We start from the raw sequence: 27,895 nt of genomic DNA, 5'->3' as shown, positions 1-27,895 counted from the left end.
TGACCTTTGGAGGTATGGTTTGATTGTTCAAAGCAAAACCTTAGCTACTCCAGGCCTGCTTTTAATTCATTTCTTGGTTGAATAGGCTGTGTAAAGTAAACATGAGGAAAGCAACAATTCCGTCCTGCTTGACATAATTGTAAAGGTGTGTTTGTAACAGCTCATGTCAGAATTACTTAGGAAGCAAATAATTTAGCTCTACCCCAAACATGCGGAATTAGAATTTGCAGAGAAACGATCAGGGCTTCTGTATCTTTAGAACCCTGATGGTGCAGTGGTTAAGAGATCGGCCGTTCCTTGGACATCGTATGGGGCAGTCCTACTCTGCCCTATAGGGATGCTATATGAGTTGGAATTGACTCAATGGCAGTAGGTTTGGGATTGTTTCTTTTTTTTTTTTTTGGTTTTCTGTACCTTTAGTAAAGTCCCCAGCTGAATCTGACTCTTGTTGAAGTTTGAAAACTGGTCTCAGCTACTTTGCTGGATATAAAGTATCACTCACTGGGCTGTTATCAGTCGCTTAATATTAGCCTGTAGAATTAGTTGAATGGTGTCCCACAGGAATTGGGTCAGCGCTTTTAAATAATTTTTATCATGCTCTAAACTAAGCTAGAATTTGAAACATGGGTATCTAGTTTACAGGATAACTCTTATTTAGAGTTGCTCTCCGCTTACCTCTGTCATAGCACTTGAAAGATTAGCAAAATTTAAAATAGTTTGGGAAGTCCAAAGCAAGGAAGTGATAAGGATAAGACAAGGGGGTAGTATTAATGAGTATGAGATTCATAATAATAAAAACTGTGGGAATAAAGCTGAGAGTTCTATTAGACTACAAGTTGAATAATGACTATGTGGTAATAGTCCCCAGAAAACAAACAGTGTTGGGACATCTTATAACTAGTATGACATGCAAAAGTTGGAAATTATTCCTTCTGTAACCAAACTAAACCCAAACCCGTTGCCATCACGTTGATTACGACTCAGCGACCCTGTAGGACAGAGTAGAACTGCTACACAGGGTTTCCAAGGAGTGGCTGATGGCATCTTCAGAAGAAATGAATGAGAAGTCTAGGTCTCATCCTTGGAAAAAGTGAAGTGGGATGAGTCAAGTACATTTTTGAAAGGTTCCAAGAATGAAAAATGGATTGGAGGAAAGTTTGAAGGATTTGAGGTTTAGCCTGCAACATAGAATACCATACTAAAAAATGACAGCTACTTTGGAGCATGTAAATTGTTGAGGCAGTGAGGCAAGTGCTGACTCATCATCATTGCAGAGAAACTCATCAATTGAAACAGGCTTGAGAGAGCTATGTTCACTCAGCAAACATTTGTTAGACCCTATGTACCAGGCACTGTTTTAGGTGCTTGTTGTTAGGTGCCATCGAGTCAATTCATAGCAACCCTGTGTACAACAGAGCAAAACACTGCCCAGTCCTATGCCATTCTTAAAATCGTTGCTATGTTGTTAAGTCCATCATTGCAGCCCCTGTGTTAATCCATCTTGTTGAGGGTCTTCCTATTTTTTGCTGACCCTCTACCAAATATAATGTCCTTCACCATGAACTGGTCCCTTCTGAGAACATCTCCAAAGTGTGTGAGACAAAGGAGAATTTTGGCTGTACTTTTTTCTTCCAAGACAGATTTGTTCGTTCTTCTGGCAGTCCATGGTATATATTCAGTATTCTTTGCCAACAGCATAATTGAAAGGTGTCGATTCTTTGGTCTTCTCTATTCATTGCCCAGTTTCACATACATATGAGGTGATTGAAAATACCATGGCTTGGGACAGGTGCACCTTAGTCTTCAAGGTGTCATCCTTGCTTTTTAATACCTTAAGTCTTGCAGCAGATTTGCCCATGGTTGTTTATTGTGGATCCAAGTAAAATGAAATCCTTGACAACTTCAACATTTTCTGTGTTTATTATGATGTTGCTTATTGGTCCAGTAGTGAGGATTTTTATTTTCTTTGTGTTAAAGCATAATCTGTACTGAAGGCTGTAGTCTTTGGTCTTTGTTAGTAAGTGCTTCAAGTCCTCTTCCCTTTCAGCAAGTAAGGTGGTGTCATCTGCATATTGCAGATTGTTGAGTCCTCCTCCAATCCTGATGCCCCATTCTTCTTCCTGTAGTCCAGCTTCTTGGATTATTTGCTCAGCATACAGATTGAATGAGTATGATGCTAGAAACTAGGAATACAAAAATGCCTGTCTTTTTGGAGCTCACCTGCTAATGAGAAAAATTTGGTTAAATATAAAGAGAAAGTTCTTACCTATACATGTTAAAAATTGATAGATCACACCTCTAAATACCATTTCTTTGAGCTTTGGAGTAATAACCGATTCCATATCTGAGGCATGAAACCTACCAGATAACCCTGGAATATCTTGTGCCAGAAAACATGTTAAAACGTTACTTGGGTCCTTGTTAAAAGATGCAGAAGGCAAGGCGGAGCCAAGATGGCGGACTAGGCAGACGCTACCTCGGATCCCTCTTACAACAAAGACACGGAAAAACAAGTGAATCGATCACGTACATAACAATCTACGAACCCTGAACAACAAACACAGATTTAGAGACGGAGAACGAACTAATACGGGGAAGCAGCGATTGTTTCCAGAGCCTGGAGTCAGCGTACCAGTCAGGTACGGCACAAGCACAGAGAGCGGCTCCACCCCCCTGAACTAACCCCGGGAGGGGAACCAGCCGGTTCCGCGGGCAGCGTGGGACGCAGCCGGTAGGAGAAGTCCCCGGGAGGCAGTGAATGGTCTTGGAGCAGGAAGAGCAGCGTCCCAGCCAGGGAACCATCCCGCCAGGATTTGGAGTGGACGCAGGTACGGCATAAACACGGAGAGCTGCTCCACCCCCCTGAACTAACCCCGGGAAGGGGCGCAGCCGGGTCGCGCGGGCGGCATGGGACGCAGCTGGTAGGAGAAGTCCCCGGGAGGCAGCGACTGGTATTGGAGCGGGGAGAACAGCGTCCCAGCCGGGATACTCGGTCACGGCACAAGCACGGGGTGCTGCTCCACCCATCTGAACTAACCCCAGGAGGAGGCCCAACTGGTTCGCGGAGGTGGCACGGCCAAGCGGCTGGAGGGACGAGAAGTCCCCGGGAGGCAGCGACTGATTTTGGAGTCGAGAGTGCACCGCCCCAGTAGGGGAGCCTTGACACTGGGCGTGGGGCTGGAAGCGGAGGATCTGACCTTGACTCCAGCGGGCCAGACCCCCCGGGGGCAACCTCCACACAGCCAGCACACATAGGCGACGCGCCCCGCAGGAATCTCAGATATAATAGTCATTCCAAGCAAGACAAGCAACTCTGGCTATATTCTGAGGTGCTACTCTCCTATCTCTCTGTTCCCTTCCCCACCCTCCCCAGGCGGCTTCATTAACATCTGAATAGCCTGAGCCAGAGGGAGAACTCTGATAGGGATCTGACTGCATTTTTTTTTTAGCTGATTTTCTGGAAAAACTAGTTTCCCAGTGATGGCTCGGAGACAACAATCCATATCGAACCACTTAAAGAAGCAGACCATGACAGCTTCTCCAACCCCCCAAACAAAAGAATCAAAATCTTTCCCAAATGAAGATACAATCCTGGAATTATCAGATACAGAATATAAAAAACTAATTTACAGAATGCTTAAAGATATCACAACTGAAATTAGGATAACTGCAGAAAAAGCCAAGGAACACACCGATAAAACAGTTGAAGAACTCAAAAAGATTATTCAAGAACATAGTAGAAAAATTAATAAGTTGCAAGAATCCATAGAGAGACAACATGTAGAAATCCAAAAGATTAACAATAAAATTACAGAATTAGACAACGCAATAGGAAGTCAGAGGAGCAGACTCGAGCAATTAGAATGCAGACTGGGACATCTGGAGGACCAGGGAATCAACACCAACATAGCTGAAAAAAAATCAGATAAAAGAATTAAAAAAAATGAAGAAACCCTAAGAATTATGTGGGACTCTATCAAGAAGGATAACCTGCGGGTGATTGGAGTCCCAGAACAGGGAGGGGGGACAGAAAACACAGAGAAAATAGTTGAAGAACTCCTGACAGAAAACTTCCCTGACATCATGAAAGACGAAAGGCTATCTATCCAAGATGCTCATCGAACCCCATTTAAGATTGATCCAAAAAGAAAAACACCAAGACATATTATCATCAAACTCACCAAAACCAAAGATAAAGAGAAAATTTTAAAAGCAGCCAGGGAGAAAAGAAAGGTTTCCTTCAAGGGAGAATCAATAAGAATAAGTTCAGACTACTCAGCAGAAACCATGCAGGCAAGGAGGGAATGGGACGACATATACAGAACACTGAAGGAGAAAAACTGCCAGGCAAGGATCATATATCCAGCAAAACTCTCTCTGAAATATGAAGGCGAAATTAAGATATTTACAGACAAACACAAGTTTAGAGAATTTGCAAAAACCAAACCAAAGCTACAAGAAATACTAAAGGATATTGTTTGGTCAGAGAACCAATAATATCAGATATCAGCACAACACAAGGTCACAAAACAGAACGTCCTGATATCAACTCAAAGAGGGAAATCACAAAAACAAACAAATTAAGATTAATTAAAAAAAAAATACACATAACGGGGAATCATGGAAGTCAATAGGTAAAAGATCACAATAATCAAAAAGAGGGACTAAATACAGGAGGCATTGAACTGCCATATGGAGAGTGATACAAGGCGATATAGAACAATACAAGTTAGGTTTTTACTTAGAAAAATAGGGGTAAATAATAAGGTAACCACAAAAAGGTATAACAACTCTATAACTCAAGACAAAAGCCAAGAAAAACATAACGACTCAACTAACAAAGTCAAACACTATGAAAATGAGGATCTCACAATTTACTAAGAAAAACGCCTCAGCACAAAAAAGTATGTGGAAAAATGAAATTGTCAACAACACACATAAAAAGGCATCAAAGTGACAGCACTAAAAACTTATTTATCTATAGTTACCCTGAATGTAAATGGACTAAATGCACCAATAAAGAGACAGAGAGTCACAGACTGGATAAAGAAACACGATCCATCTATATGCTGCCTACAAGAGACACACCTTAGACTTAGAGACACAAACAAACTAAAACTCAAAGGATGGAAAAAAGTATATCAAGCAAACAATAAGCAAAAAAGAAGAGGAGTAGCAATATTAATTTCTGACAAAATAGACTTTAGACTTAAATCCACCACAAAGGATAAAGAAGGACACTATATAATGATAAAAGGGACAATTGATCAGGAAGACATAACCATATTAAATATTTATGCACCCAATGACAGGGCTGCAAGATACATACATCAAATTTTAACAAAATTGAAAAGTGAGATAGATTCCTCCACAATTATAGTAGGAGACTTCAACACACCACTTTCAGAGAAGGACAGGACATCCAGTAAGAAGCTCAACAGAGACACGGAAGATCTAATTACAACAATCAACCAACTTGACCTCATTGACTTACACAGAACTCTTCACCCAAGTGCTGCAAAATATACTTTTTTTTCTAGCGCACATGGAACATTCTCTAGAATAGACCATATATTAGGTCATAAAACAAACCTTTGCAGAGTCCAAAACATCGAAATATTACAAAGCATCTTGTCAGACCACAAGGCAATAAAACTAGAGATCAATAAGAGAAAAACTAGGGAACAGAAATCAAATACTTGGAAAATGAACAATACCCTCCTGAAAAAAGACTGGGTTATAGAAGACATCAAGGAGGGAATAAGGAAATTCATAGAAAGCAACGAGAATGAAAATACTTCCTATCAAAACCTCTGGGACACAGCAAAAGCAGTGCTCAGAGGCCAATTTATATCGATAAATGCACACATACAAAAAGAAGAAAGAGCCAAAATCAGAGAAGTGTCCCTACAACTTGAACAAATAGAAAGTGAGCAACAAAAGAATCCATCAGGCACCAGAAGAAAACAAATAATAAAAATTAGAGCTGAACTAAATGAATTAGAGAACAGAAAAACAATTGAAAGAATTAACAAAGCCAAAAGCTGGTTCTTTGAAAAAATTAACAAAATTGGTAAACCATTGGCTAGACTGACTAAAGAAATACAGGAAAGGAAACAAATAACCCGAATAAGAAACGAGAAGGACCACATCACAACAGAACCAAATGAAATTAAAAGAATCATTTCAGATTATTATGAAAAATTGTACTCTAACAAATTTGAAAACCTAGAAGAAATGGATGAATTCTTGGAAAAACACTACCTACCTTAACTAACACATTCAGAAGTAGAACAACTAAATAGACCCATAACAAAAAAAGAGATTGAAACGGTAATCAAAAGACTCCCAACAAAAAAAAGCCCTGGCCCGGACGGCTTCACTACAGAGTTCTACCAAACTTTCAGAGAAGAGTTAACACCACTACTTCTGAAGGTATTCCAAAGCATAGAAAATGATGGAATACTACCCAACTCATTCTATGAAGCCACCATCTCCCTGATACCAAAACCAGGTAAAGACATTACAAAAAAAGAAAATTATAGACCTATATCCCTCATGAACATAGATGCAAAAATCCTCAACAAAATTCTAGCCAATAGAATCCAACAACACATCAAAAAAATAATTCACCCTGATCAAGTGGGATTTATACCAGGTATGCAAGGCTGGTTTAATATCAGAAAAACCATTAATGTAATCCATCACATAAATAAAACAAAAGACAAAAACCACATGATCTTATCAATTGATGCAGAAAAGGCATTTGACAAAGTCCAACACCCATCTATGATAAAAACTCTTACCAAAATAGGAATTGAAGGAAAATTCCTCAACATAATAAAGGGCATCTATGCAAAGCCAACAGCCAATATCACTCTAAATGGAGAGAACCTGAAAGCATTTCCCTTGAGAACAGGAACCAGACAAGGATGCCCTTTATCACCGCTCTTATTCAACATCGTGCTGGAAGTCCTAGCCAGGGCAATTAGGCTAGACAAAGAAATAAAAGGTATCCGGATTGGCAAGGAAGAAGTAAAGTTATCACTATTTGCAGATGACATGATTATATACACAGAAAACCCTAAGGAATCCTCCAGAAAACTACTGAAACTAATAGAAGAGTTTGGCAGAGTCTCAGGTTACAAAATAAACATACAAAAATCACTTGGATTCCTCTACATCAACAAAAAGAACACCGAAGAGGAAATCACCAAATCAATACCATTCACAGTAGCCCCCAAGAAGATACGACATACTTAAGTGGAAAAACATACCCTGCTCATGGATAGGAAGACTTAACATAGTAAAAATGTCTATTCTACCAAAAGCCATCTATACATTTAACGCACTTCCGATCCAAATTCCAATGTCATATTTTAAGGGGATAGAGAAACAAATCACCAATTTCATATGGAAGGGAAAGAAGCCCCGGATAAGCAAAGCACTACTGAAAAAGAAGAAGAAAGTGGGAGGCCTCACCTTACCTGACTTCAGAACCTATTATACAGCCACAGTAGTCAAAACAGCCTGGTACTGGTACAACAACAGGCACATAGACCAATGGAACAGAATTGAGAACCCGGACATAGATCTATCCACGTATGAGCAGCTGATATTTGACAAAGGACCAGTGTCAATTAATTGGGGAAAAGATAGCCTTTTTAACAAATGGTGCTGGCATAACTGGATATCCATTTGCAAAAAAATGAAACAGGACCCATACCTCACACCATGCACAAAAACTAACTCCAAGTGGATCAAAGACCTAAACATAAAGACTAAAACGATAAAGATCATGGAAGAAAAAATTGGGACAACCCTAGGAGCCCTAATACAAGGTATAAACAGAATACAAAACATTACCAAAAATGATGAAGAGAAACCCGATAACTGGGAGCTCCTAAAAATCAAACACCTATGCTCATCTAAAGACTTCTCCAAAAGAGTAAAAAGACCACCTACAGATTGGGAAAGAATTTTCAGCTATGACATCTCCGACCAGCGCCTGATCTCTAAAATCTACATGATTCTGTCAAAACTCAACCACAAAAAGACAAACAACCCAATCAAGAAGTGGGCAAAGAATGTGAACACACATTTCACTAAAGAAGATATTCAGGCAGCCAACAGATACATGAGAAAATGCTCTCGATCATTAGCCATTAGAGAAATGCAAATTAAAACTACGATGAGATTCCATCTCACACCAGCAAGACTGGCATTAATCCAAAAAACACAAAATAATAAATGTTGGAGAGGCTGCAGAGAGATTGGAACTCTCATACACTGCTGGTGGGAATGTAAAATGGTACAACCACTTTGGAAATCTATCTGGCGTTATCTTAAACAGTTAGAAATAGAACTACCATACAACCCAGAAATCCCACTCCTGGGAATATACCCTAGAGATACAAGAGCCTCACACAAACAGATATATGCACACCCATGTTTATTGCAGCTCTGTTTACAATAGCAAAAAGTTGGAAGCAACCAAGGTGTCCATCAACGGATGAATGGGTAAATAAATTGTGGTATATTCACACAATGGAATACTACGCATCGATAAAGAACAGTGACGAATCTGTGAAACATTTCATAACATGGAGGAACCTGGAAGGCATTATGCTGAGCGAAATTAGTCAGAGGCAAAAGGACAAATATTGTATACGACCACTATTATAAGATCTTGAGAAATAGTAAACCTGAGAAGAACACATACTTTTGTGGTTACGAAGGGGGGAGGGAGGGAGGGTGGGAGAGGGTTTTTTATTGATTAATCAGTAGATAAGAACTGCTTTAGGTGAAGGGAAAGACAACACTCAATACATGAAAGGTCAGCTCAATTGGACTGGACCAAAAGCAAAGAAGTTTCCGGGATAAAATGAATGCTTCAAAGGTCAGCAGAGCAAGTGCGGGGGTCTGGGGAACATGGTTTGCGGGGACTTCTAAGTCAATTGGCAAAAGAATTCTATTATGAAATCATTCTGCATCCCACTTTGAAATGTGGCGTCTGGGGTCTTAAATGCTAACAAGCGGCCATCTAAGATGCATCAATTGGTCTCAACCCACCTGGAGCAAAGGAAAATGAAGAACACCAAGGCCACACGACAACTAAGAGCCCAAGAGACAGAAAGGGCCATGTGAACCAGAGACCTACATCATCCTGAGACCAGAAGAACTAGTTGGTGCCCGGCCACAATCGATGACTGCCCTGACAGGGAGCACAGCAGAGGACCCCTGAGGGAGCAGGAGATCAGTGGGATACAGACCCCAAATTCTCATAAAAAGAGCAAACTTAATGGTCTGACTGAGACTAGAGGAATCCCGGCGGCCATGCTCCCCAGACCTTCTGTTGGCACAGGACAGGAACCATCCCCGAAGACAACTCATCAGACATGAAAGGGACTGGTCAGCGTGTGGGAGAGAGACGCTGATGAAGAGTGAGCTAATTATATCAGGTGGACACTTGAGATTGTGTTGGCAACTCTTGTCTGGAGGGGGGATGGGAGGATAGAGAGAGAGGGAAGCCGGCAAAATTGTCAAGAAAGGAGAGACTGAAAGGGCTGACTCAAGAGGGGGAGAGCAAGTGGGAGTAGGGAGTGAGATGTATGTAAACTTATATGTGACAGACTGATTGGATTTGTAAACGTTCACTTGAAGCTTAATAGAAGTTATTAAAAAAAAAAAAAAAAGATGCAGAAGCAAACCCAAAGGGGCTCCTATTGGCCACAAATGGGTTAATTTACATCAGAAAGAAAAATTGAAACAAATCAAATATAGTTAATGAGTTTGTTATGATATAAAAAAAATTTTTTTGATCACCTTTGGAGATTGCTGGACCATCAACTCATTATTCTGAAAATTGGTAAAGGAAAAAAGAAGCATTTCATTCTGCCTTTCCAGTGTGAGCCAGATTTCTTCGTAACCAGAGAGTAACGATGTGCAGTTTTTCTTTCCAGTTAATAAATGCAAAGGAAATGATAAAATCAGAAAACCACCATTCTGTAGCCTCTAATGGAAAATCAGTCAGTGTGGCTGCTAAAAGCATTAAAAAATAATAATAAATAAGGGTTAATGTGAGACTTTACAGTGGATAGAGCAGGCTGATAACACTTGAGCCCTGTGATCATTCAAAACACCAGTAGGAATGGGGCAACCAGACAAGATGTGCTTCTTGGTGTGTTGAAATAAAAAGCACACAGCCGTACCAGGAAGTTTTCTTGCCCTACCCCGCCATTTGAGCCTGAATCTAATCGAACATCTAGCTTTGACTATCCATCTATGGGAAAAGCAGGGCATAGAGGAATCTGTTAAGTGGCCCCACAGAGAAGCAGTTAGCCAGACCCAAACTATGGGATAAATGACCGGTTTCTTTAACGAGTAAATGACACAAGGAAAGGGAATGGGCAGTGACATAGGACCTGTTGAGATTTAAAAAGTCTCATCCACCAAATGCAATCTGTGGTTCTAGTTTGAATCATTAGAACACATCAACTGCTAAAAGACACTTTTGAGATAATTGGAGAAATTTGAACTTGGAGTAGATATTGGATGATACTAACAGATTATTGTTAATTTTATTAAGTGCAATAGTATTTTAAGAGGTTTTCATTTTTTTTTAAGTATTTTTTGTTAGAGATACAAACTGAAGTATTTATGGATGAATGATATGACATGGAAGGGACATAGGTTTAATGAGATGGGCGAAATGTTGATAATTTGATCAGTGTTGAAATTGGGTGAGGGGTATATGGGCTTCGTTATACTATTCTCTGTACTTTCATGTATGTGTAAAAATATCTATATATCTATAGTAAAAACTATGTTTAGACCACAAAAAGTGGTCTTTCTGTTCTCCATCCTTGGATGCCATTTAAAGTAAAACCAACAGTCACTTTTTATACCATAGGTGTTGAGTGCCTGGAAGCACTCTTGATTTCTTTTCATGTGTTTGAACTTCCTTATATTGGGAGCTGTGTATTTTAACTTTCCCGTCTGGGTCACAGGGCAAAAAGAAAAGAGTGACTAGAAGGCTAGAATTCAAGTCATTGGGTTCTGGTTCTAGCTACTAGTTATGTGACTCTGGACACATCATTTAGCTTCTCTGATAATCTGTAAAAATTGAATAATGATTTATCCATTTTCTCAGTGAGCTGTTATAAAGATAAAACGGGACACAGTTAAATCTGGAAGCACTTTTCCATTAAGTTTGTAGCACTCTGAGCTGACCTATTTTAGAGTGCTTCTCACAATATATTGAGATTTCCACTTTACCTATGTCTTCCCCACTATACTTTTAGATCGCTGAGGGTCTGTGTCCTATTTACCACTTGTTTTTAGCCCATAGTGCCTGGCACATTGTAAACATTTAAATACTTGTGGTATAAATTGAAATATTGATGTTTTGTTATTATATGAGTCTTGCTATATATTTGAAAATTGATTTTACACCTTTGATTCGCACAAGTCATGAGGTTTCCAGAGCAAATTGAGATGAGAAAGTTCTCAGTAGACACTCTAGAATCCATTGTTGAGACCCTAATAGTATCTGGTAAACCTGTCGCCTCTCTTTTGTTAGACCTTGCTTCAGGTGGTTGAATACACAGCCAAGTGTCCTTCCATCCTTGCCCTCTGATGGAGGGTATTGTTTTAGGAAGTAGCCGTTGCCAGGATGTAATGCTTTTGTTTATTTTTTTGCAGGTGCTGCCATGCTTATTGAGTCCCTTCTCTCTCCTCCTTTATCATCTTCCATCAGTGACTGTCACCAGCCTTCTGCAACAGCTAATGAACCTACCTCAGAGTGCAGCTGCACCAGCACCCCCCAACCCTCACCTCACTGCTGTGCTCCAGAACAAGGTGGTCTTGCCCTTTTGTATCCCTGCACTTTGCGAGGTTCTACATATGAGTTATATAGAGTCTGTATAACGGCTGCTATAGTCATAACAGCTTGTAAAAAGGCTTTTTTGAGTCAGGAATTGCATTATACCGCTAGCGTCAGAGGCTGGAAAAACAGTGGCTTCAACAAAATAGAATTTTATGTATCTCGTGAAATCTAGTATAGTGACTCCACAGTGTCATCAGGGACCCAGGCTTCTTCAGTTTTCATCTCTGCTATCCTTAGCAGTGACTCCCATGCTTATAATCCCTCATGGTCCAAGGTGGGTGTAGAATTTGAGGTTTCGCTTTATATTAAGAAAGGGAGCAAGTGTGAAGGGCAAGATGTTAGCTGTCTCCCCTCCTTATTTGGAGCTTTTCCAAAAGTTCTAACCAACGGCTTCTACTTAATCTCAATCTCAACAGCCAGGTCTTAGTCACATGGTCTCACTTAACTGCAGGGCAGGCTGCAAAATGACTTGCCTTTTTAATCCATTACTATGCCAGTAAATAAAAGAAAAGCTTAATCCCATGTTGTCTATGGCTGGTAAAAATTGTTTTTTCATCTCAGGGTGGGGCGGGGAGAGGCAGAGAGGTCTGTAGACACGTGACTTTCTGTTGCCTGTTGTTGTGCATGGCTGGTCGCTTCTGTACCAGTAGTAAAGCCAGGAGAAAGACACAGCCTCCTAGTTCATGACTGTCAGCTCTTTGCCTGACTTCACAGAACATGCAGCAGCAGGGCCGTTTTGATTTAGTGCCATTCCCCGTTTAATGCCGGGATCCCCCCAACAGGGGTGGAGGAGGATTAGATACAGTGTTGAGTTTGATTTCTTCTGTCTCTCCTTGCAGTTTGGCCTGTCACTGCTCCTCGTTGTCCTGAGCCGTGGGGAAGACCTACAGAGTTCGGACCCTGCTACGGAATCAACACAAAACAACCAGTGGTCAGTCTGTGCTATATTTCGTCTCTTATTTTAAGTTCTTTTAGGTAATTGGTCATTCTTTTATGGTTATTATCGGTTTTCCCTATCAGGACAGAGGTGATGTTCATGGCAACCCGAGAACTTCTACAGATTCCCCAAGCAGCCCTGGCCAAGCCAATCTCTATACCCACAAACCTAGTATCCCTCTTTTCACGCTATGTCGATCGACAGAAGCTGAACTTGCTGGAGACAAAACTGCAGTAAGTTCGAAACAGGACCACATCTCACTAAAGTTGGCACTTTAGAAGTTATGATGAAAAGGTGGGGAGAGGGGATAAAGCTGAATTTAGTAGAAAAGATTGAAGACTTTTACCCAATGTTTGAGTAGTTACTAGATATAAAACACTGTGCTGGGTCAGTGGCACCTTCACAGAAGTTGACTAAATGCTAAGAGTAGAGAGATGTTGAGTATTTTGTTATGAGAATTCTTATAAGGATGTAACTTTAATGCAAAAGATTACAATCTGTCTTGATTTATTTATACAAACAAGTTTCCTTTCTCTTTTTCCTTATACCCATAGGCTAGTTCAGGGGATACGATAAAAGATCTCCAAATGCATCCTGTACCTCCTTTTGGCTGCCACCTGCACTGCTGCCATCACCAACGGAGTGTTTTTAATGAGGGAGGGAATGTAGCTTATTCCCCAAAGCAGTCTTGTGGGATCGATGCCCGTTTACAGGGATTGTCTCTAAATCCCAGGAATTTCCCCACTGCTCTGTGAAATTTGGCTGGGTGATACTTCTGCTGGTTTCTTCTTACCTTCTGTGTTACCATTCTGCATGCCCTACTTTGACTCAATTCTTCTCAACTTTACATTTTCTTTGCCCTAGAGTCACAAATATAATCTCTCCCTTTTTCCCACCACCACTACTCCAGTTCGGAGTAGATCGTAGCCTGCCAAAGGATGCCTTCCCTCATCCTATCAAAGTCTTTTTTCATTGCCTCCTGTTAATGTGACTGTAGGAGAGCCAATTAAGTAGAAATTGATACACATCTGTACACACACAGGCAACACTCCCCTGTATGTACATTGCTGTGATCTCCAGAGGGTCTGTAAAGAATGAGTTTTGGATTGGAAAAATATTTAGTGACATATCCCTCCTCTAATAACAGGTTTTTTTAATGATAGTATTTTTAATCTGTTTCTATTCCATCTTATAATCAATTTGGTGGGTTCTGCTTACTTTAATATAAACACAGGATATGCAGTACATTTAATAAAATCTGAACTCTTAATTGGCCAATGCCCAGCTCTAGGCTGAGAAGTCCTTATTCTCTAACGCACTTGTATTTCTTTGGTTTCTGTCCACCTCAGTAGAAACACCACACGGTTAAGCCTTTTCTTAATTACTACAACCACAGTGTACTTGAGCCTGTCCTCTCAAGTGCACACAGAGCACCCAGGATGGTGCTCACTTAGAGCCTGCCTTCACAGTGTAGCTTTTTGCACACTCACCTTGTCTTCCTGAGACTACTTCAGCAAGCCATGCTTTGACTTCTCTGTTCCTCATTTTTATTTGGTGTCCATGGGTAGAAACCCCCAAAATGTAACCATAGAAGCTAAGTTTGGCCTGCTTTGCCCCTCATCTCCACACCATGAGCAGGACTGCTGTCCTTGCTACACCATCTTACCCACGTCCCACTCCCAGGCACCCTGAGGCTTGGGTTTGAACCCTAGCAGGGCAGCCCACCATGATGCTTTTCACTTGCCCTCTCCCATTCACCAATCAACCAGGATAAGGGATTTTGATCCCTAGTGATTACAGCTCTCAAGAAAATTAAATCTGAATTAATTTTACCTGACTGTCCTAATCTCTCTGCTGTTCTCACCTTTTGGAATGTAGTGGAGAGGACAGGTTATGATATTTAAAGAGAATAAACATTTTGCACATACTCATATTGTACAACGGTCAAACCCTCCGTTACAACCAGTTCTCTTTGTTCTCCATGCTCTCTCTTCTCTGTCTCCATTTCTTCCCATTCTGTAGCCCCAGGCTCCACCTGCCATTCTCCAGTGACCTGACCTAGCTTCCCTCTGGCGTCACCTACTGACTCCTCACCCTCACAGCTGATCAAGTGACTACTTGATTACTATTTCTCCCTCTCTGTGCTTTATCTTTTTTGTTCAGTTCTAATTAATGAAAATAAAAGTTTCTAAATTTACATTTTTATAGGGTATTGTAAATAAAAACAAATTGTATACTTGAAAAAAAAAGTGTCCTTGCATTTCTACTTTCTTGTTGCTTCTGAACATGATTTTTAATGTGTTTCTAGCATGTTTAGATAACCTGGCTAACCTCTTGGTGTTTGGGATTGGTAAGGATATTTCTGCCTAATGTTTTTACCTTTTTAATTTTGTTGTGAGGGAGACAGCGAAGATCTTATGATAACTTTCTTTAAGAAACAAAGTAACTTTCTTTAAGAAACCTAGGATGTTTTCAGTCCCCACCCCCATTTTAACAACAAAATAGAATTGTGCATTTTAGTAGATCCACTATAGTTCATCTTCTCCGTCCATCTATCTCTAGGCATATGGGAATTTTTTCCCTGACGTATACACATGGGGTTGCTATGAGTTGGAATCTACTCGGTAACAACAGGTTTTGTTCTGTTTGTTTGTTTTTTATATAGATTTTACTATTTAGAGCAGTTTTGGGTTTTACAGAAAAATTGTGCAGGAAGTACAGAGTTCCTGTATGCCCCTCTCCCCACATACGCTACTTCTGCAATCATTAACATCTTGGATTCCTGCAGTGTGTTTGTTACAAATGATGGCCTGATACTGATATGATACGTTATTATTAAAGTGCATAGTTTACATTAGGGTTCACATTTTGTGTTGTGCTGTCCTCTGAGTTTTAACAAATACATAATGTCATGTGTCCATCATTATAGTATCATATGGAATTATTTCACTGCACCAAAAATACCCTGTGCTCCACCTGTTCATCCCTCCTCCATCCCCCGGAACCCCTAGCTACCACTAGTCGTTCACTGTCTCTATAGTTTTTCCTTTTCCAGAATGTCATATCGTTGAAAGTATGTAGCTTTTTCATAGTGGCTCCTTTCACTTAACAATTCACCCCCTTCTCATTTATCGACGTAGTTAGGTTCCAAAGACCAGGTCATTATGGGGAATTGGTGTTAGGCAAAAATGAAGCATGACCACATCAGATCACAAAACAATAACTACATTACTACATAACTGCCAAACCACTGAGAATCATGGCCCAGGCAACTTGACACATCACCTTAACCATCAAACCCAGCACCCCTGTGTTTGTTACTCCCAGACGTATGTCGTTAATGTGCAAAACTGCCAGATAGTAGATTTTTTACTATTGTACTTGTGAAATCCCAAGTAACAAGATAGTTGATAAAGAGAAGGTATATACATTTAAGGTTCCTCCATGACTTTTTGTGGCTTGATAGCTCAGTTTTTTAGTCACTGAATAATACTTCATTGTATGGATGTACACAGTTTGTTTATCCACTCACCTACTGAAGGACATCTTGGTTATTTCCAGTTTGGGCCAATTAGGAAAAAAGCTACTATAAACATTTGTGGTCAGGCTTTTATGTGGAAATACATTTTCAACTCATTTGAGTAAATACCTAGAAGCAGGATTGTTGGATCCAATGGTAAGCGTATGTTTAGCTTTGTAAGAAACTCCCAGACTGTCTTCCAAGTGGGCTGTACCATTTTGCATTCCCACCAGCAGTGAATGAGCATTCCTGTGGCTCCACGTCCTCACCAGCATTTGGTGTGGCCAATGTTTTGGATTCTAATTGATGTGTAATGGTATCTCACTGTTTTGATTTGCAGTTCTCTAATGACATGATATTGAGAGTTTTTTCATATGCTTATTTGCCATCTCCATTATCTTCTTTGATGATGTTTCTCTTCAGCTTTTTTGCCCATTTTGTAATCAGGTTGTTATTGTTGAGTTTTAAGAGGTCTTGTCTGCTTTGGATACAAGTTCTTTATCTGAGATGTGTTTTGCAAATATTGTTTCCCAGTCTGTGGCTTGTCTTTTCATTCTCTTAACAATGCCTGTAATGCTACCTCTCTGTAGCAGAGGTTTTTAATTTTATTAATGAAGTCCAACTTAACTTCTTTTCTTTTGTAATTCATGCTTTTGGCCTTATGTCTAAAACGTCACTGCCAAACGCAAGGTCACCTAGACGTTCTCCTGTTAATCTCCTAGAAGTTTCAAAGTTTTGCATCTTACATTTAGTTCTGTGATCCATTTTTAATTAATTTTTGTGAAAAGTTGGAGTTCCATTAATTCATCTTCTGTGAAACGAAGCTTTGTTAATTTCTGTGTCTAGATTCATTTTCTTGCATATGATGTCCAGTCTTTGCAGCACATTTATGAAAAAGATTCCCCTTTCCCCAGTGAATTCCCTTTGCTCCTTTGTCACAAATCAGTTGACTTTATTTGTGTGAGTCTGTTTCTAAGGTCCCTCTCCTGTTCTACTGACCGACTCATCTATTCCTTTGCCAGCACCCAACTGTCTTGATCACTGCAGTCCCCTTGACTTTTTAAAGAGACTTCATGTAGCCCAGTTTGGCATTTAGCTGCCCTCATGGTTGGCATTTCCTTAGCTTTCATCCACATCTTACTAATTTCTATCTTCAAAGGAGATGGAGAAAAGCTGGTCATTCTTTGTAGTAAATTCGTATGTTAATTATTTCAGACTTGAGTATCATTTTTCCTCTAAAATGTTTAAGATACAAGATTCAGCTAAAAAGTAGAGGGAGACAAAAAGTTAAAAGTGGTACAATGGGGAGGAGGAGATAATTTAATACTATAGGGTGGTTACTCAGATTAAAAACGAGCCCTGGTGGCATAAACGGTGAAGCACTCAGCTGCTAATTGAAAGGTTGGTGGTTTGAACCCACCCAGCAGCTCCTCGGGAGAAAGACCTGACAATCTACTTCCATAAAGATTATGACCAAGAAAATCTTATGAGGCAGTTTGATCCTGTCATACAGGGTCACTATGAGTCAAAATTAACAACATTTAGATAAAGCTTATTTTCTCCTGATAAGTAGACAGGGCCCTTGAGGTTAAATAGCTTGTTGAGGTGACACAGCTAGTAAGCAGCAGAGCAAGGGCTCATACAGGATATTGCAGTGAGAGTAAAATCTTCTGGTAGAAGACTTATCCTCATCTTTTAACGTGAGAGAATAAGGTACCTCAATTTTGTTAGAATGAAACTGGCTTGGGATTGCCCTTACACCCCCAGGAGTCTAGATTCAGAACGTCAGAAGTGAAGAAGACTATAGATCATGTAGTCGAGCCCTGGAATTTAAGAGGTGAGGAAGCTGAAGCTCTGAGAGGCAGAACGCCTGAAGTAACGTGAAGTCCCATGCCTGGTTAATGTACAGCCAAAGAAGGAGCTCAAGTTCATATGCTCCGTTAGACTATGGTTCTCCACTGCAGTTTGAGAAATACTGGCCCTAGTCCAGAAAAGGTAAGAATTAAGTTACTGTGTTACTTGTGAGAAAAAGACTAACTTAGCCTAACAGTTACATTCTTTATGAATATAACAGTAGCTTACAATAATACCAACTGATTTTTCAATCATGGAGTACATACCAGATACCATTCTAGGTGCTCTAAAAGTCGTTTTTTAAGACTCAGCAGAATCCATGAAAGCAGTATTAATAACTTCCCTGCTGATGTGTGTCAAAAGTAAAGTAGGTGACACACTTATTTACAACATGGCACAGAGTTAAACATTGACATCGATGTATGTAATCTTATTTAAGAAAACGAAGACTCTGATAAATGCTACATAGGTAATAAATTCTGATAGGTACTAGGTACCACACTTGTGAATAATATTTCATAAAAAAAGAATATGCACAAATTGACAACAGCAACTGGAAAGATTATATAGGAACCTCAGGGGGTGGTGAGTTTATGTTAATGGGGGAGGAACAACTCAGAAAAGGAGAGTGAGAATGGTTGCACAACTGGAAGAATGTGATCAATGTCACTGAATTGTCCGTGTAAAAAAAATAGGAACTGTTAAATTGGTGTATGTTTGCTATGAGTCAGAATTGACTGGATGGCAATAAGTTTGGTTTGGTTTTTATATATGATTTTATTCTCAATGATAAAAAAAAAAAAGAATATGCAAGTGAATGATAAAGTTTACACCCACTACTGATCAGAGAAATACAAAATAAAATACTTTTTACCTATTAGCAAAAACTTAAAAATAATGCTAGTGGAAATTTGAGGCTGCCACTCACGCTGGTGGCGGTAAACTTCTGTTTCTGGAAAGTGCTTTGGCAATCCGAAGAGCTTCAAAAATATTTGTAGCCTTTGACTAATTCGGCTTCAAATATCTCTCTTAAGGAAGGATCCTAAAGTAAAAATACTCATCACAACATTATAATAGAAAAATTGTAAATAACCTAAATGTTCAACATCACAAACGATAACCCATGTGTCATGGGCAGTCAGGAGGAGACAAAATGTTTAAGCATGGAATGTGTTAATGATATATTACGGGGAAAGGCAGGCTACAAAAATATATGCTTTAAATGTAATATTTAAATTTAAATATAATATTTAAATATAAGTATAATGAGGAAAAAAAAGAATACTAGATATGCTCCTAAAAATTACTGCTGTCTGTCTCTAGGTGGTGGGATTATGGAAAACTTTCTATTACTTTTCAGTGTTTTCCAAATTTTCTGCAGAGAAAATACATTGCTTATGTTCTTTAGAAAAAAAAAATTTGAAAGAATTAAGAGTTTACTTACATGGGAAAATTCTAAAAACAGAGTGTTAAGTAAAAAAGTAGATTCTACGTATGATTTGGAGCCCTGGTGGCACAGTGGTTAAGAGCTCGGCTGCTAACCAAAAGGTCAGCAGTTCGAATCCATCAGCCGCTCCTTAAAAACCCTATGGGGTGGTTCTACTCTGTCCTACTGGGTCGTCATGAGTCGGAATTGACTGAATGGCAACAGGTTTGGTTTGGTTTTTATGTATGGTTTGATCAGTGCGGATTAAAAAAAACATGGAAAACAGAAGACAATCAAGGATGACCAGAGATCAGTGCCTGCCTTTGAGTGGAGGGGTTTAGAGGACTGAGCATATGTGAATGTTCCTGCTTTTCCGTATTTCCCAAATTGTCTTCAATGAGCATGTGTTATTATAAAACCAGAAAAGTTACCATAAAACTGCTAAAATATAGTAAAAACTGCCAGAATCTGTGGCTCTCTTTTTCAGGTGAGAAAATAAGTTCCAAGAGTTTAAGTAACTTGATCAAAATGCCATTGCTGGGAAATAGCAGAGCGAAAGTGTTACGTCAGTGCTTCTGACCACACAGCAGGTGCATGTGCCAGGAGTCTGAAAAGGCCACATGAAAGCAAGGCCATTGTCCTGAGAGATATGGTCACTTATTCCATTATTGCACATTAACACAAGATATCAGTTAGGGATCACATAATCACTTTGATAAGTCCTATTCCTTTCATTGACCTTCCAAATTTACATTAAATTTTATTTTTTCCAATCTGTAGCTACTGAATCAAGATAGTTAGAATAACCTGTTGTTAGTTGGCATTGAATTGGCTCCAATTCACAGCAACCCAGTGTACAGTAGAATGAAACATTGCCCGCTCTGGCACTCCTTGAGTTTGTTATTACAGCCACTGTGTATTTTGAGTGCCTCCCAGCCTAAGGGCCTCACCTTCCAGCACTATATTGGACAATATTGTTGTGATCCATAGGGTCGTCATTGGCTAATTTTCAGAAGTGGGTCACCAGTTCTTTCTTCCTAGTCTATCTTAGTCTGGAAGTTCCACTGAAACATGTCCACCAGAGATGACCCTGCTGGTATTTGAAATTCCAGCATCGTAGCAACTTGCAAGCCACCACAGTACAACAAACTGACAGACGGATGGTGGTAGAATAATCTAGTGGAGTTAAAAGAATGTGTATACAACAGATAAGTATGGGAAAAATGTGGAGTGGAACTTCAAATTCCCAAAGAATCCAGACATACTGGAACCATTGAGGCTAGAGGAACATGGAAACCATTGCTCTGGGATACTCTACAAACCTTGAAACAAAACTATCCCCTGAAGTCATCTTTAAACAAAAAAAACAGCTCAAAAAATAAAGAATGTCATCCTTAAGTATTACACTTAAAAATTTTTTTTTTTTTTTATCTATATGAGACAACAGTAACTTTAAAGCATAGATAAGAAGTTTAGAGGGCAGGGAGTCTAAATGGGGTGAAACAACTAGAGCAGAAAAACTGAGAATGTTGACACAGTAAGGAATAACTAATGTGAACAGTATGTGTAGAAATTGTTAATGGGAGTGTGTTTTGATGTACATATTTTCACCAAAAATAAAAAGATTTGTATAAATTGTCTTCCAGCTCCATCTCCAGAAGCATCTGTTCGAGTTTACTTTGGCCTAAGTTTCAGTTCACCAGAGTTGCCTGTCAATCTAGGGAAGGCCAAGACACAACCTTCTGAATTTGATACAGAGAGGGAACTGGACGCCACCTATTTAGGAGGGCAATGAAGCCATTGTGTGGGAAGCAGAGTGGGGAGATTGAAAGAATCTTATACTTTTCCTCTTGGCCTGAATATGGTTAAATAAATTGATATTGTGATCCCTAATGAATTATGTGGGTTTTACGAAACAAGCCTTTAAGGATTCAGTATCTTAAAATTATCTAACGGCATTGTCTTCACCTTCTTCCTTCTTGTATCAGAGGCACAGTCGTGAATAGACTGCAGGTTCATGACTGCCCCGCTTTGCTTTTTTAATTTGCAAATGTTGCATGTAAGGCTATGTTGAGGAGCTTGTTTTTCAACATGACTCCTTCAACCCCCCAGCTAGGCCATTTTCATTCTCCAAGGCAATGTTAACCTAAATTAGACTTAAGATCTGGGAAACACCAAAAGGGAGCAAGGTAATCAGGGATGAGTGTGCTTTGCCAGTTGTGAATAGATAAAAATCTCTTAAATTGCTTAGATTTTGCGTCCATCTAAAGAATTGGAGAAATCTGCATACAACCTACAAAGCGAAAGGATCTCAAATTCAACCCCCCAGAAAAACCACTGCTAAGAGTTTAATGTATCATCCTCCAAGTGTACACCTTTGCATACACAGATATAGAATTAAATTTTTGTTTCCCCCCACCTTAATATATCATGGACACCTTTCAGTATATAGAGAGCTACCCTGTTCTTTTTAATGAGTGTGTAAAGTTCCACTGTGTGTCATTGTACCACAATTTATTTAACTGCTCCCCTGTTGATAGGATTCTGTTTTTAATTATTTTTTGTCAGTCAACATTGTTCATCTAGCAACAAAGGTAAACTCACAATATCACCTTACATTGCTGTCAACCATTTTATACCTCATTTTCTAATTTGATCCTCTCCATAACCTTTTGAAATAGGGATGTTGTCGTTAGGTGCCATCGAGTCGGTTCTGACTCATAGCGACCCTATGCATAACAGAACAAAACACTGCCCGGTCGTGCGCCATCCTTAAAATCGTTATGCTTGAGCTCATTGCTGCAGCCACTGTGTCAATCCACCTCATTGAGGGTCTTCCTCTTTTCCACTGACCCTGCTCTCTACCAAGCAAGATGTCCTTCTCCAAGGACTCATCCCTCCTGACAACGTGTCCGAAGTATGCAAGACGCAGTCTCACCATCCTTGCCTCTAAGGAGAATTCTGGCCACACTTCTTCCAAGACAGATTTGTCTGTTCTTTTGGCAGTCCATGGTATGTTCAATATTCTTTGCCAACACCACAATTCAAAAGCGTCAACTCTTCTTCAGTCTTCCTTATTCATTGTCGAGCTTTCACATGCATATGATGTGATTGCAAATACCATGGCTTGGGTCAGGCGCACCTTAGTCTTCAGGGTGACATCTTTGCTCTTCAACACTTTGAAGAGGTCCCTTGCAGCAGATTTGCCCAATGCGATGCGTCTCTTGATTTCTTGAATGCTGCTTCCATGGCTGTTGATTGTGGATTCAAGTAAAATGAAATCCTTGACAACTTCAACATCCTCTCCATTTATCATGATGTTGCTCATTGCTCCAGTTGTGAGGATTTTTGTTTTCTCTATGTTGAGGTGCAATCCATACTGAAGGCTGTGGTCTTTGATCTGCATTAGTAAGTGCTTCAAGTCCTCTTCACTTTCAGCAAGCAAGGTTGTGTCATCTGCATAACGCAGGTTGTTAATGAGTCTTCCTCCAATCCAGATACCCCATTCTTCTTCATATAGTCCAGCTTCTCGTATTATTTGTTCAGCATACAGATTAAATAGGTATGGTGAAAGAATACAACCCTGACGCACAGCTTTCCTGACTTTAAACCAATCAGTATCCCCTTGTTCTGTCCGAACAACTGCCTCATGATCTATGTAAAGGTTTCTCATGAGCACAATTAAGTGTTCTGGAATTCCCAGTCTTCGCAGTGTTATGCATAGTTGGTTATGATACACACAGTCAAATGCCTTTGCACAGTCAGTAAAACAAAGGTAAACATCCTTCTGGTATTCTCTGCTTTCAGCCAGGATCCACCTGACATCAGCAATGATATCCCTGGTTCCACGTCCTCTTCTGAAACCGGCCTGAATTTCTGGCAGTTCCCTGTCGGTATACTGCTGCAGCCGTTTTTGAATTGCTCATATGCAAGTTCAAGCTGAAACTGAAGAAAATCAGAGCAAGTCCACGAGAGCCAAAATATGACCTTGAGTATATTCCACCTGAATTTAGAGACCACCTCAAGAATAGATTTGATGCATTGAACACTAGTGACCAAAGACCAGACGAGGTGTAGAATGACATCAAGGACATCATCCATGAAGAAAGCAAGAGGTCACTGAAAAGACAGGAAAGAAAGAAAAGACCAAGATGGATGTCAGAGGAGACTCTGAAACTTGCTCTTGAGTGTCGAGCAGCTAAAGCAAAAGGAAGAATTGAAGTAAAAGAACTGAACAGAAGATTTCAAAGGGCCTCTCAAGAAGACAAAGTATTATAATAACATGTGCAAAGAGCTGGAGATGGAAAACCAAAAGGGAAGAACACGCTCGGCGATTCTCAAGCTGAAAGACCTGAAGAAAAAATTCAAGCCTCAAGTTGCAATAGTGAAGGATTCCATGGGGAAAATATTAAACGACGCAGGAAGCATCAAAAGAAGATGGAAGGAATACACAGAGTCATTATACCAAAAAGGATTAGTCGATATTCAACCATTTCAAGAGATTGCATATGATCAGGAACCGATGGTACTGAAGCAGGAAGTCCAAGCTGCTCTGAAGGCATTGGCGAAAAACAAGGTTCCAGGAATTGACGGAATATCAATTGAGATGTATCAACAAACAGGTGAGGCACTGGAGGTGCTCACTCATCTATGCCAGGAAATATGGAAGACAGCTTCCTGGCCAACTGACTGGAAGAGATCCATATTTATGCCTGTTCCCAAGAAAGGTGAACCAACCAAATGTGGAAATTATAGAACAATATCATTAATATCACACACAAGCAAAATCTTGCTGAAGATCATTCAAAATTTTGCTGAATTGTACTCAGTTTGTGATAAAGGCTACCTAGCCAGGTTTTGGTGGAGTGGGAGCTGGTAAGGACTAAAACTGAGATTTATCCCCTCACTTTTTGTTTTGTTTGTGTGGTAAGATATCTATAACAAAATTTTTGCTATTTTAACCATTTTCAAGTGTACGATTCGGTGACGTTAATTGCATTTCTCATGTGGTACGACCATCAGCACTTTGTTTCCAAATGTTTTTCATCACCCCAAACAGAAACTCAGCATCCCTCAAGTAGTAACTCCTCTTTCCCTCCTCTCCTAGTCCTTGGTAACCACTAATAACTGCACAGTTTTTGTCTCTCTGCATTTGCCTATTCTGGGTATTTCATGTAAGGGGGATTGCATAATATTTGTCCTTTTATGTCTGATTTATTTCACTCAGCGTGATGCTTTCAAGGTTCATTCATGCCATAGCATGTATCAGAACTTTATTTCTCTTTATGTCTGAATGATACTCCATTGTATGTATATACTGCATTTTGTTTAATTCATTTATCTGTGTTAGTGCACCCTTGGATTTTCTACCTTTTTGCTATTGTGAATAATGCTTTTGTGAACATTGGTGTACGAGTATCGGTTTGAGTCCCCGCTTTCAAGTTATTTGGGTATATGCCTAGGAATGGAATTGCTGGGTCAAATGGTAATTCTGTGTTTTACTTTTTGGGGAACTTTCAAACGGTTTTCCACAGCATCTGCACCATTTCACATTCCCACCAGCAATGTACTAGGGTTCCAATTTCTCCACATCCTTGCCAACACTTGTTTTCAGGTTTTTTTTGTTTTGTTTTTTTCTGATAATAGCCATCCTAGTGGGTGTGAAGTGGTATCTCCTTGTTGTTTTGATTTGCGTTTTCCTATGAGTCAGATCGGTTTGATGGCAGTGGGTTTGGTTTTGGGTTTAACGACTGATGACCTTGAGTATCTTTTCATGTGCTTATTTGGCCACTTACGTATTTTCCTTGGAGAAATGTCTATTCAAATCCTTTGCCCATTTTTAAATTGGGTTGTTAGTCTTTTTGTTGTTGAGTTGTAGGAGTTCTTTATATATTTTGGATATTAAACCTTTATCAGATATAAAAAACCAAAACCAAACTGAGTCAATTCCAACTCGTAGCAATCCCATAGTACAGAGTCGAACTGCCCCATAGGGTTTCCAAGGAGCAGCTGGTAGATTTGAACTGCCAACCTTTTGGTTAGCAGCCAAACACTTAACCACCGCACCACTAGGGCCCCTTAGCAGATATGTAGCTCCCAAATATTTCTCCCATTCTATAGGTTGTCTCTCTACTTTCTTGATAAAGTCCTTGATGTACAAAAGGTTTTAATTTTAATGAAGTCCAATTTATCTGTTTTTTTCTTTTGTTGCCCACGCTTTTGGTGTTATACCTATAAACCTTAAGTTTTAGGTCCACATCTAGAGTCCCAAATGAAAGAAGTTTCCTATTCCTGGACCCAGGTTTCATGTTAGAACAGCTGAAAAGCTGCAAACCCTAAAGGACACATCTATAAAATCTTCTGATTCGGTAGGAAAATTGAGCAAGTGCCTCTGAGTAATGTCAAAAATTAAAATTGATAATTTCTGCATCCCGTTGGATCACCTTTCTTTGGAATGGGCATGTATATGGATATCTTCTGGTCGGTTGGCCAGCCACAAGAGACCTCTTTAAAGTGTTGAAAAGCAAAGATATCACTTTGAGGACTAAGGTGCACCTGACCCAAGCCATGGTATTTTCAGTTGCCCCATAAATGCATGTGAAAGCTGGACAATGAATAAGGAAGACTGAAAAAGAATTGATGCCTTTGAATTATGTTGTTGGCAAAGAACATTGAATATACCATGGACTGCTAAAAGAATGAATAAATCTGTCTTGGAAAAAGTACAGCCAGAGTGCTCCGTAAAAGTGAGGATGGTGAGACTTTGTCTCATGTACTTTGGACATGTTATCAGGAGGGATCAGTCACTGGAGAAGGACATCATGCTTGGTAAAGTACAAAAAAAAAAAAAATTTTTTTTTAAGTACAGGGGTCAGGGAAAAAGAGGAAGACCCTCAACCAGATGGATTGACACAGTAGCTGCAACAATGGGCTCAAGCGTAGCAATGATTGTGAGGATGGTACAGGACCGGGCAGTGTTTCATTCTGTGGTACATAGAGTTGCTGAGTCCGAATCGACCGGACAGCACCTCACAACAACAATGTCAAAAAAGGGTCTGTTCAGGCTGTAACTGTTGGGACCAATTGCAATATGTAAACATCAGAGCTGTAAGAAGTCAGTCATTAGACATCTGTAATTCCTTTTGGTTTAAACATCTTGGAAAGAAGGAAAAAAAGATCCCAGTCATGAATAATTTGTTCATTCATGAATTTGCTGCATTCATATGTGAGCTCCACAAATGCAGGGACAATAGTTGTCTGTACCCCAGGACCAAGGACCGAGGTCATCACCCAGCAAGCATCCAACAAATATCTATTTGTAAAATAGTTATGTTATTATGAAACAGTTTAAAGGAATTATTCAGAGGACAGACCTTCGATGTAATAAATTAATCTGCATGTGTACAGTCCATTTCAAAATACATTGTCACTCATTTTACTACGACAACCCCTAGGTCAGGAACACTTTGATACTGGTAAATGTCAGGTAAGCACTTGTGTGTCCAGCACTATTTCAGGTATAGTGGTACTCAAGACAGATTAAGCCCTGGCTCTGGTGTAGTTTGCATTCTGATTTTAGCAGGGATACTTTTAGATAAAGATAAGGGCTAAGAAGAGAACAGAAGAGGGTATTGGGATTAGAGCCACTGAGGGATTTGCAGGATTGACAGGGTGGTCAGGGAAGACCTCGGTGAGCAGGTCTTAGTTTCTTAGTGCAGGTGTAACAGAAATACCATGAGTGGGTGGCTTTAAACAACAGAAATGTATTTTCTCACAGTTCTGGAGGCTGGAAGTCTGAATTCAAAGTGTGGTTCTAGAGGAGATCTTTCTTTGTTTCGGCTTCTAGTAGCCAGCAACCTTTGATTCCTTGATCTTCAGGTGGCATCTCTCTTTCCCCTCTGTATTCACTTGTCTCTGAGTCTAGGCAGCTCTTTTTATGTCTCAGAAGTGATTAGGCTTAGGTCACCACCTACACTGATAGGGCTTCATTAACATAACAAAGAAAACTCTCTTCCCAGATAGGATTACATCCACAGGTGTAGGAGTTACTATTCCAGCACACATCTTGGGGGACACAATTCAATCCATAACAAACAGTGACATTTAAGCTGACACATAAGAACTAAGAATAGGAGAGCCCTGCAAAGTCCTAGGAAGAGCGTCCCAAGCAAAATGAAGAAGGCTGTCAAGGCCCCAGTATAAGAAAGTGCTTGAGGAGTTCAAACTCATGTTAGTGTCCCTGCAGTGAAGGCTATGAGGCAGGGAGTGAGG

The 27,895-nt window shown here is 39.9% G+C and overlaps 1 protein-coding gene across 1 annotated transcript in view; it reads left to right on the top strand.

Annotated features, from left to right (window-relative positions):
• PATL1 (PAT1 homolog 1, processing body mRNA decay factor) overlaps positions 1 to 15,031 on the top strand; it is a 37,125-nt gene extending 22,094 nt beyond the window's left edge. Inside the window, exons 16-19 of the mRNA XM_049892068.1 lie at positions 11,704 to 11,859; positions 12,727 to 12,818; positions 12,908 to 13,057; positions 13,379 to 15,031. Of these exons, the coding sequence (XP_049748025.1) occupies positions 11,704 to 11,859; positions 12,727 to 12,818; positions 12,908 to 13,057; positions 13,379 to 13,400 (420 nt within the window). The 3' untranslated portion in view covers positions 13,401 to 15,031. The remainder of the gene's footprint in view (positions 1 to 11,703; positions 11,860 to 12,726; positions 12,819 to 12,907; positions 13,058 to 13,378) is intronic.
• The last annotated feature ends 12,864 nt before the right edge of the window (positions 15,032 to 27,895 follow it).

Source organism: Elephas maximus, chromosome 7 (genome assembly GCF_024166365.1).
Source record: "Elephas maximus indicus isolate mEleMax1 chromosome 7, mEleMax1 primary haplotype, whole genome shotgun sequence".
NCBI lineage: Eukaryota > Metazoa > Chordata > Mammalia > Proboscidea > Elephantidae > Elephas > Elephas maximus.
This window is presented reverse-complemented; position numbering and strand designations above follow the sequence as displayed.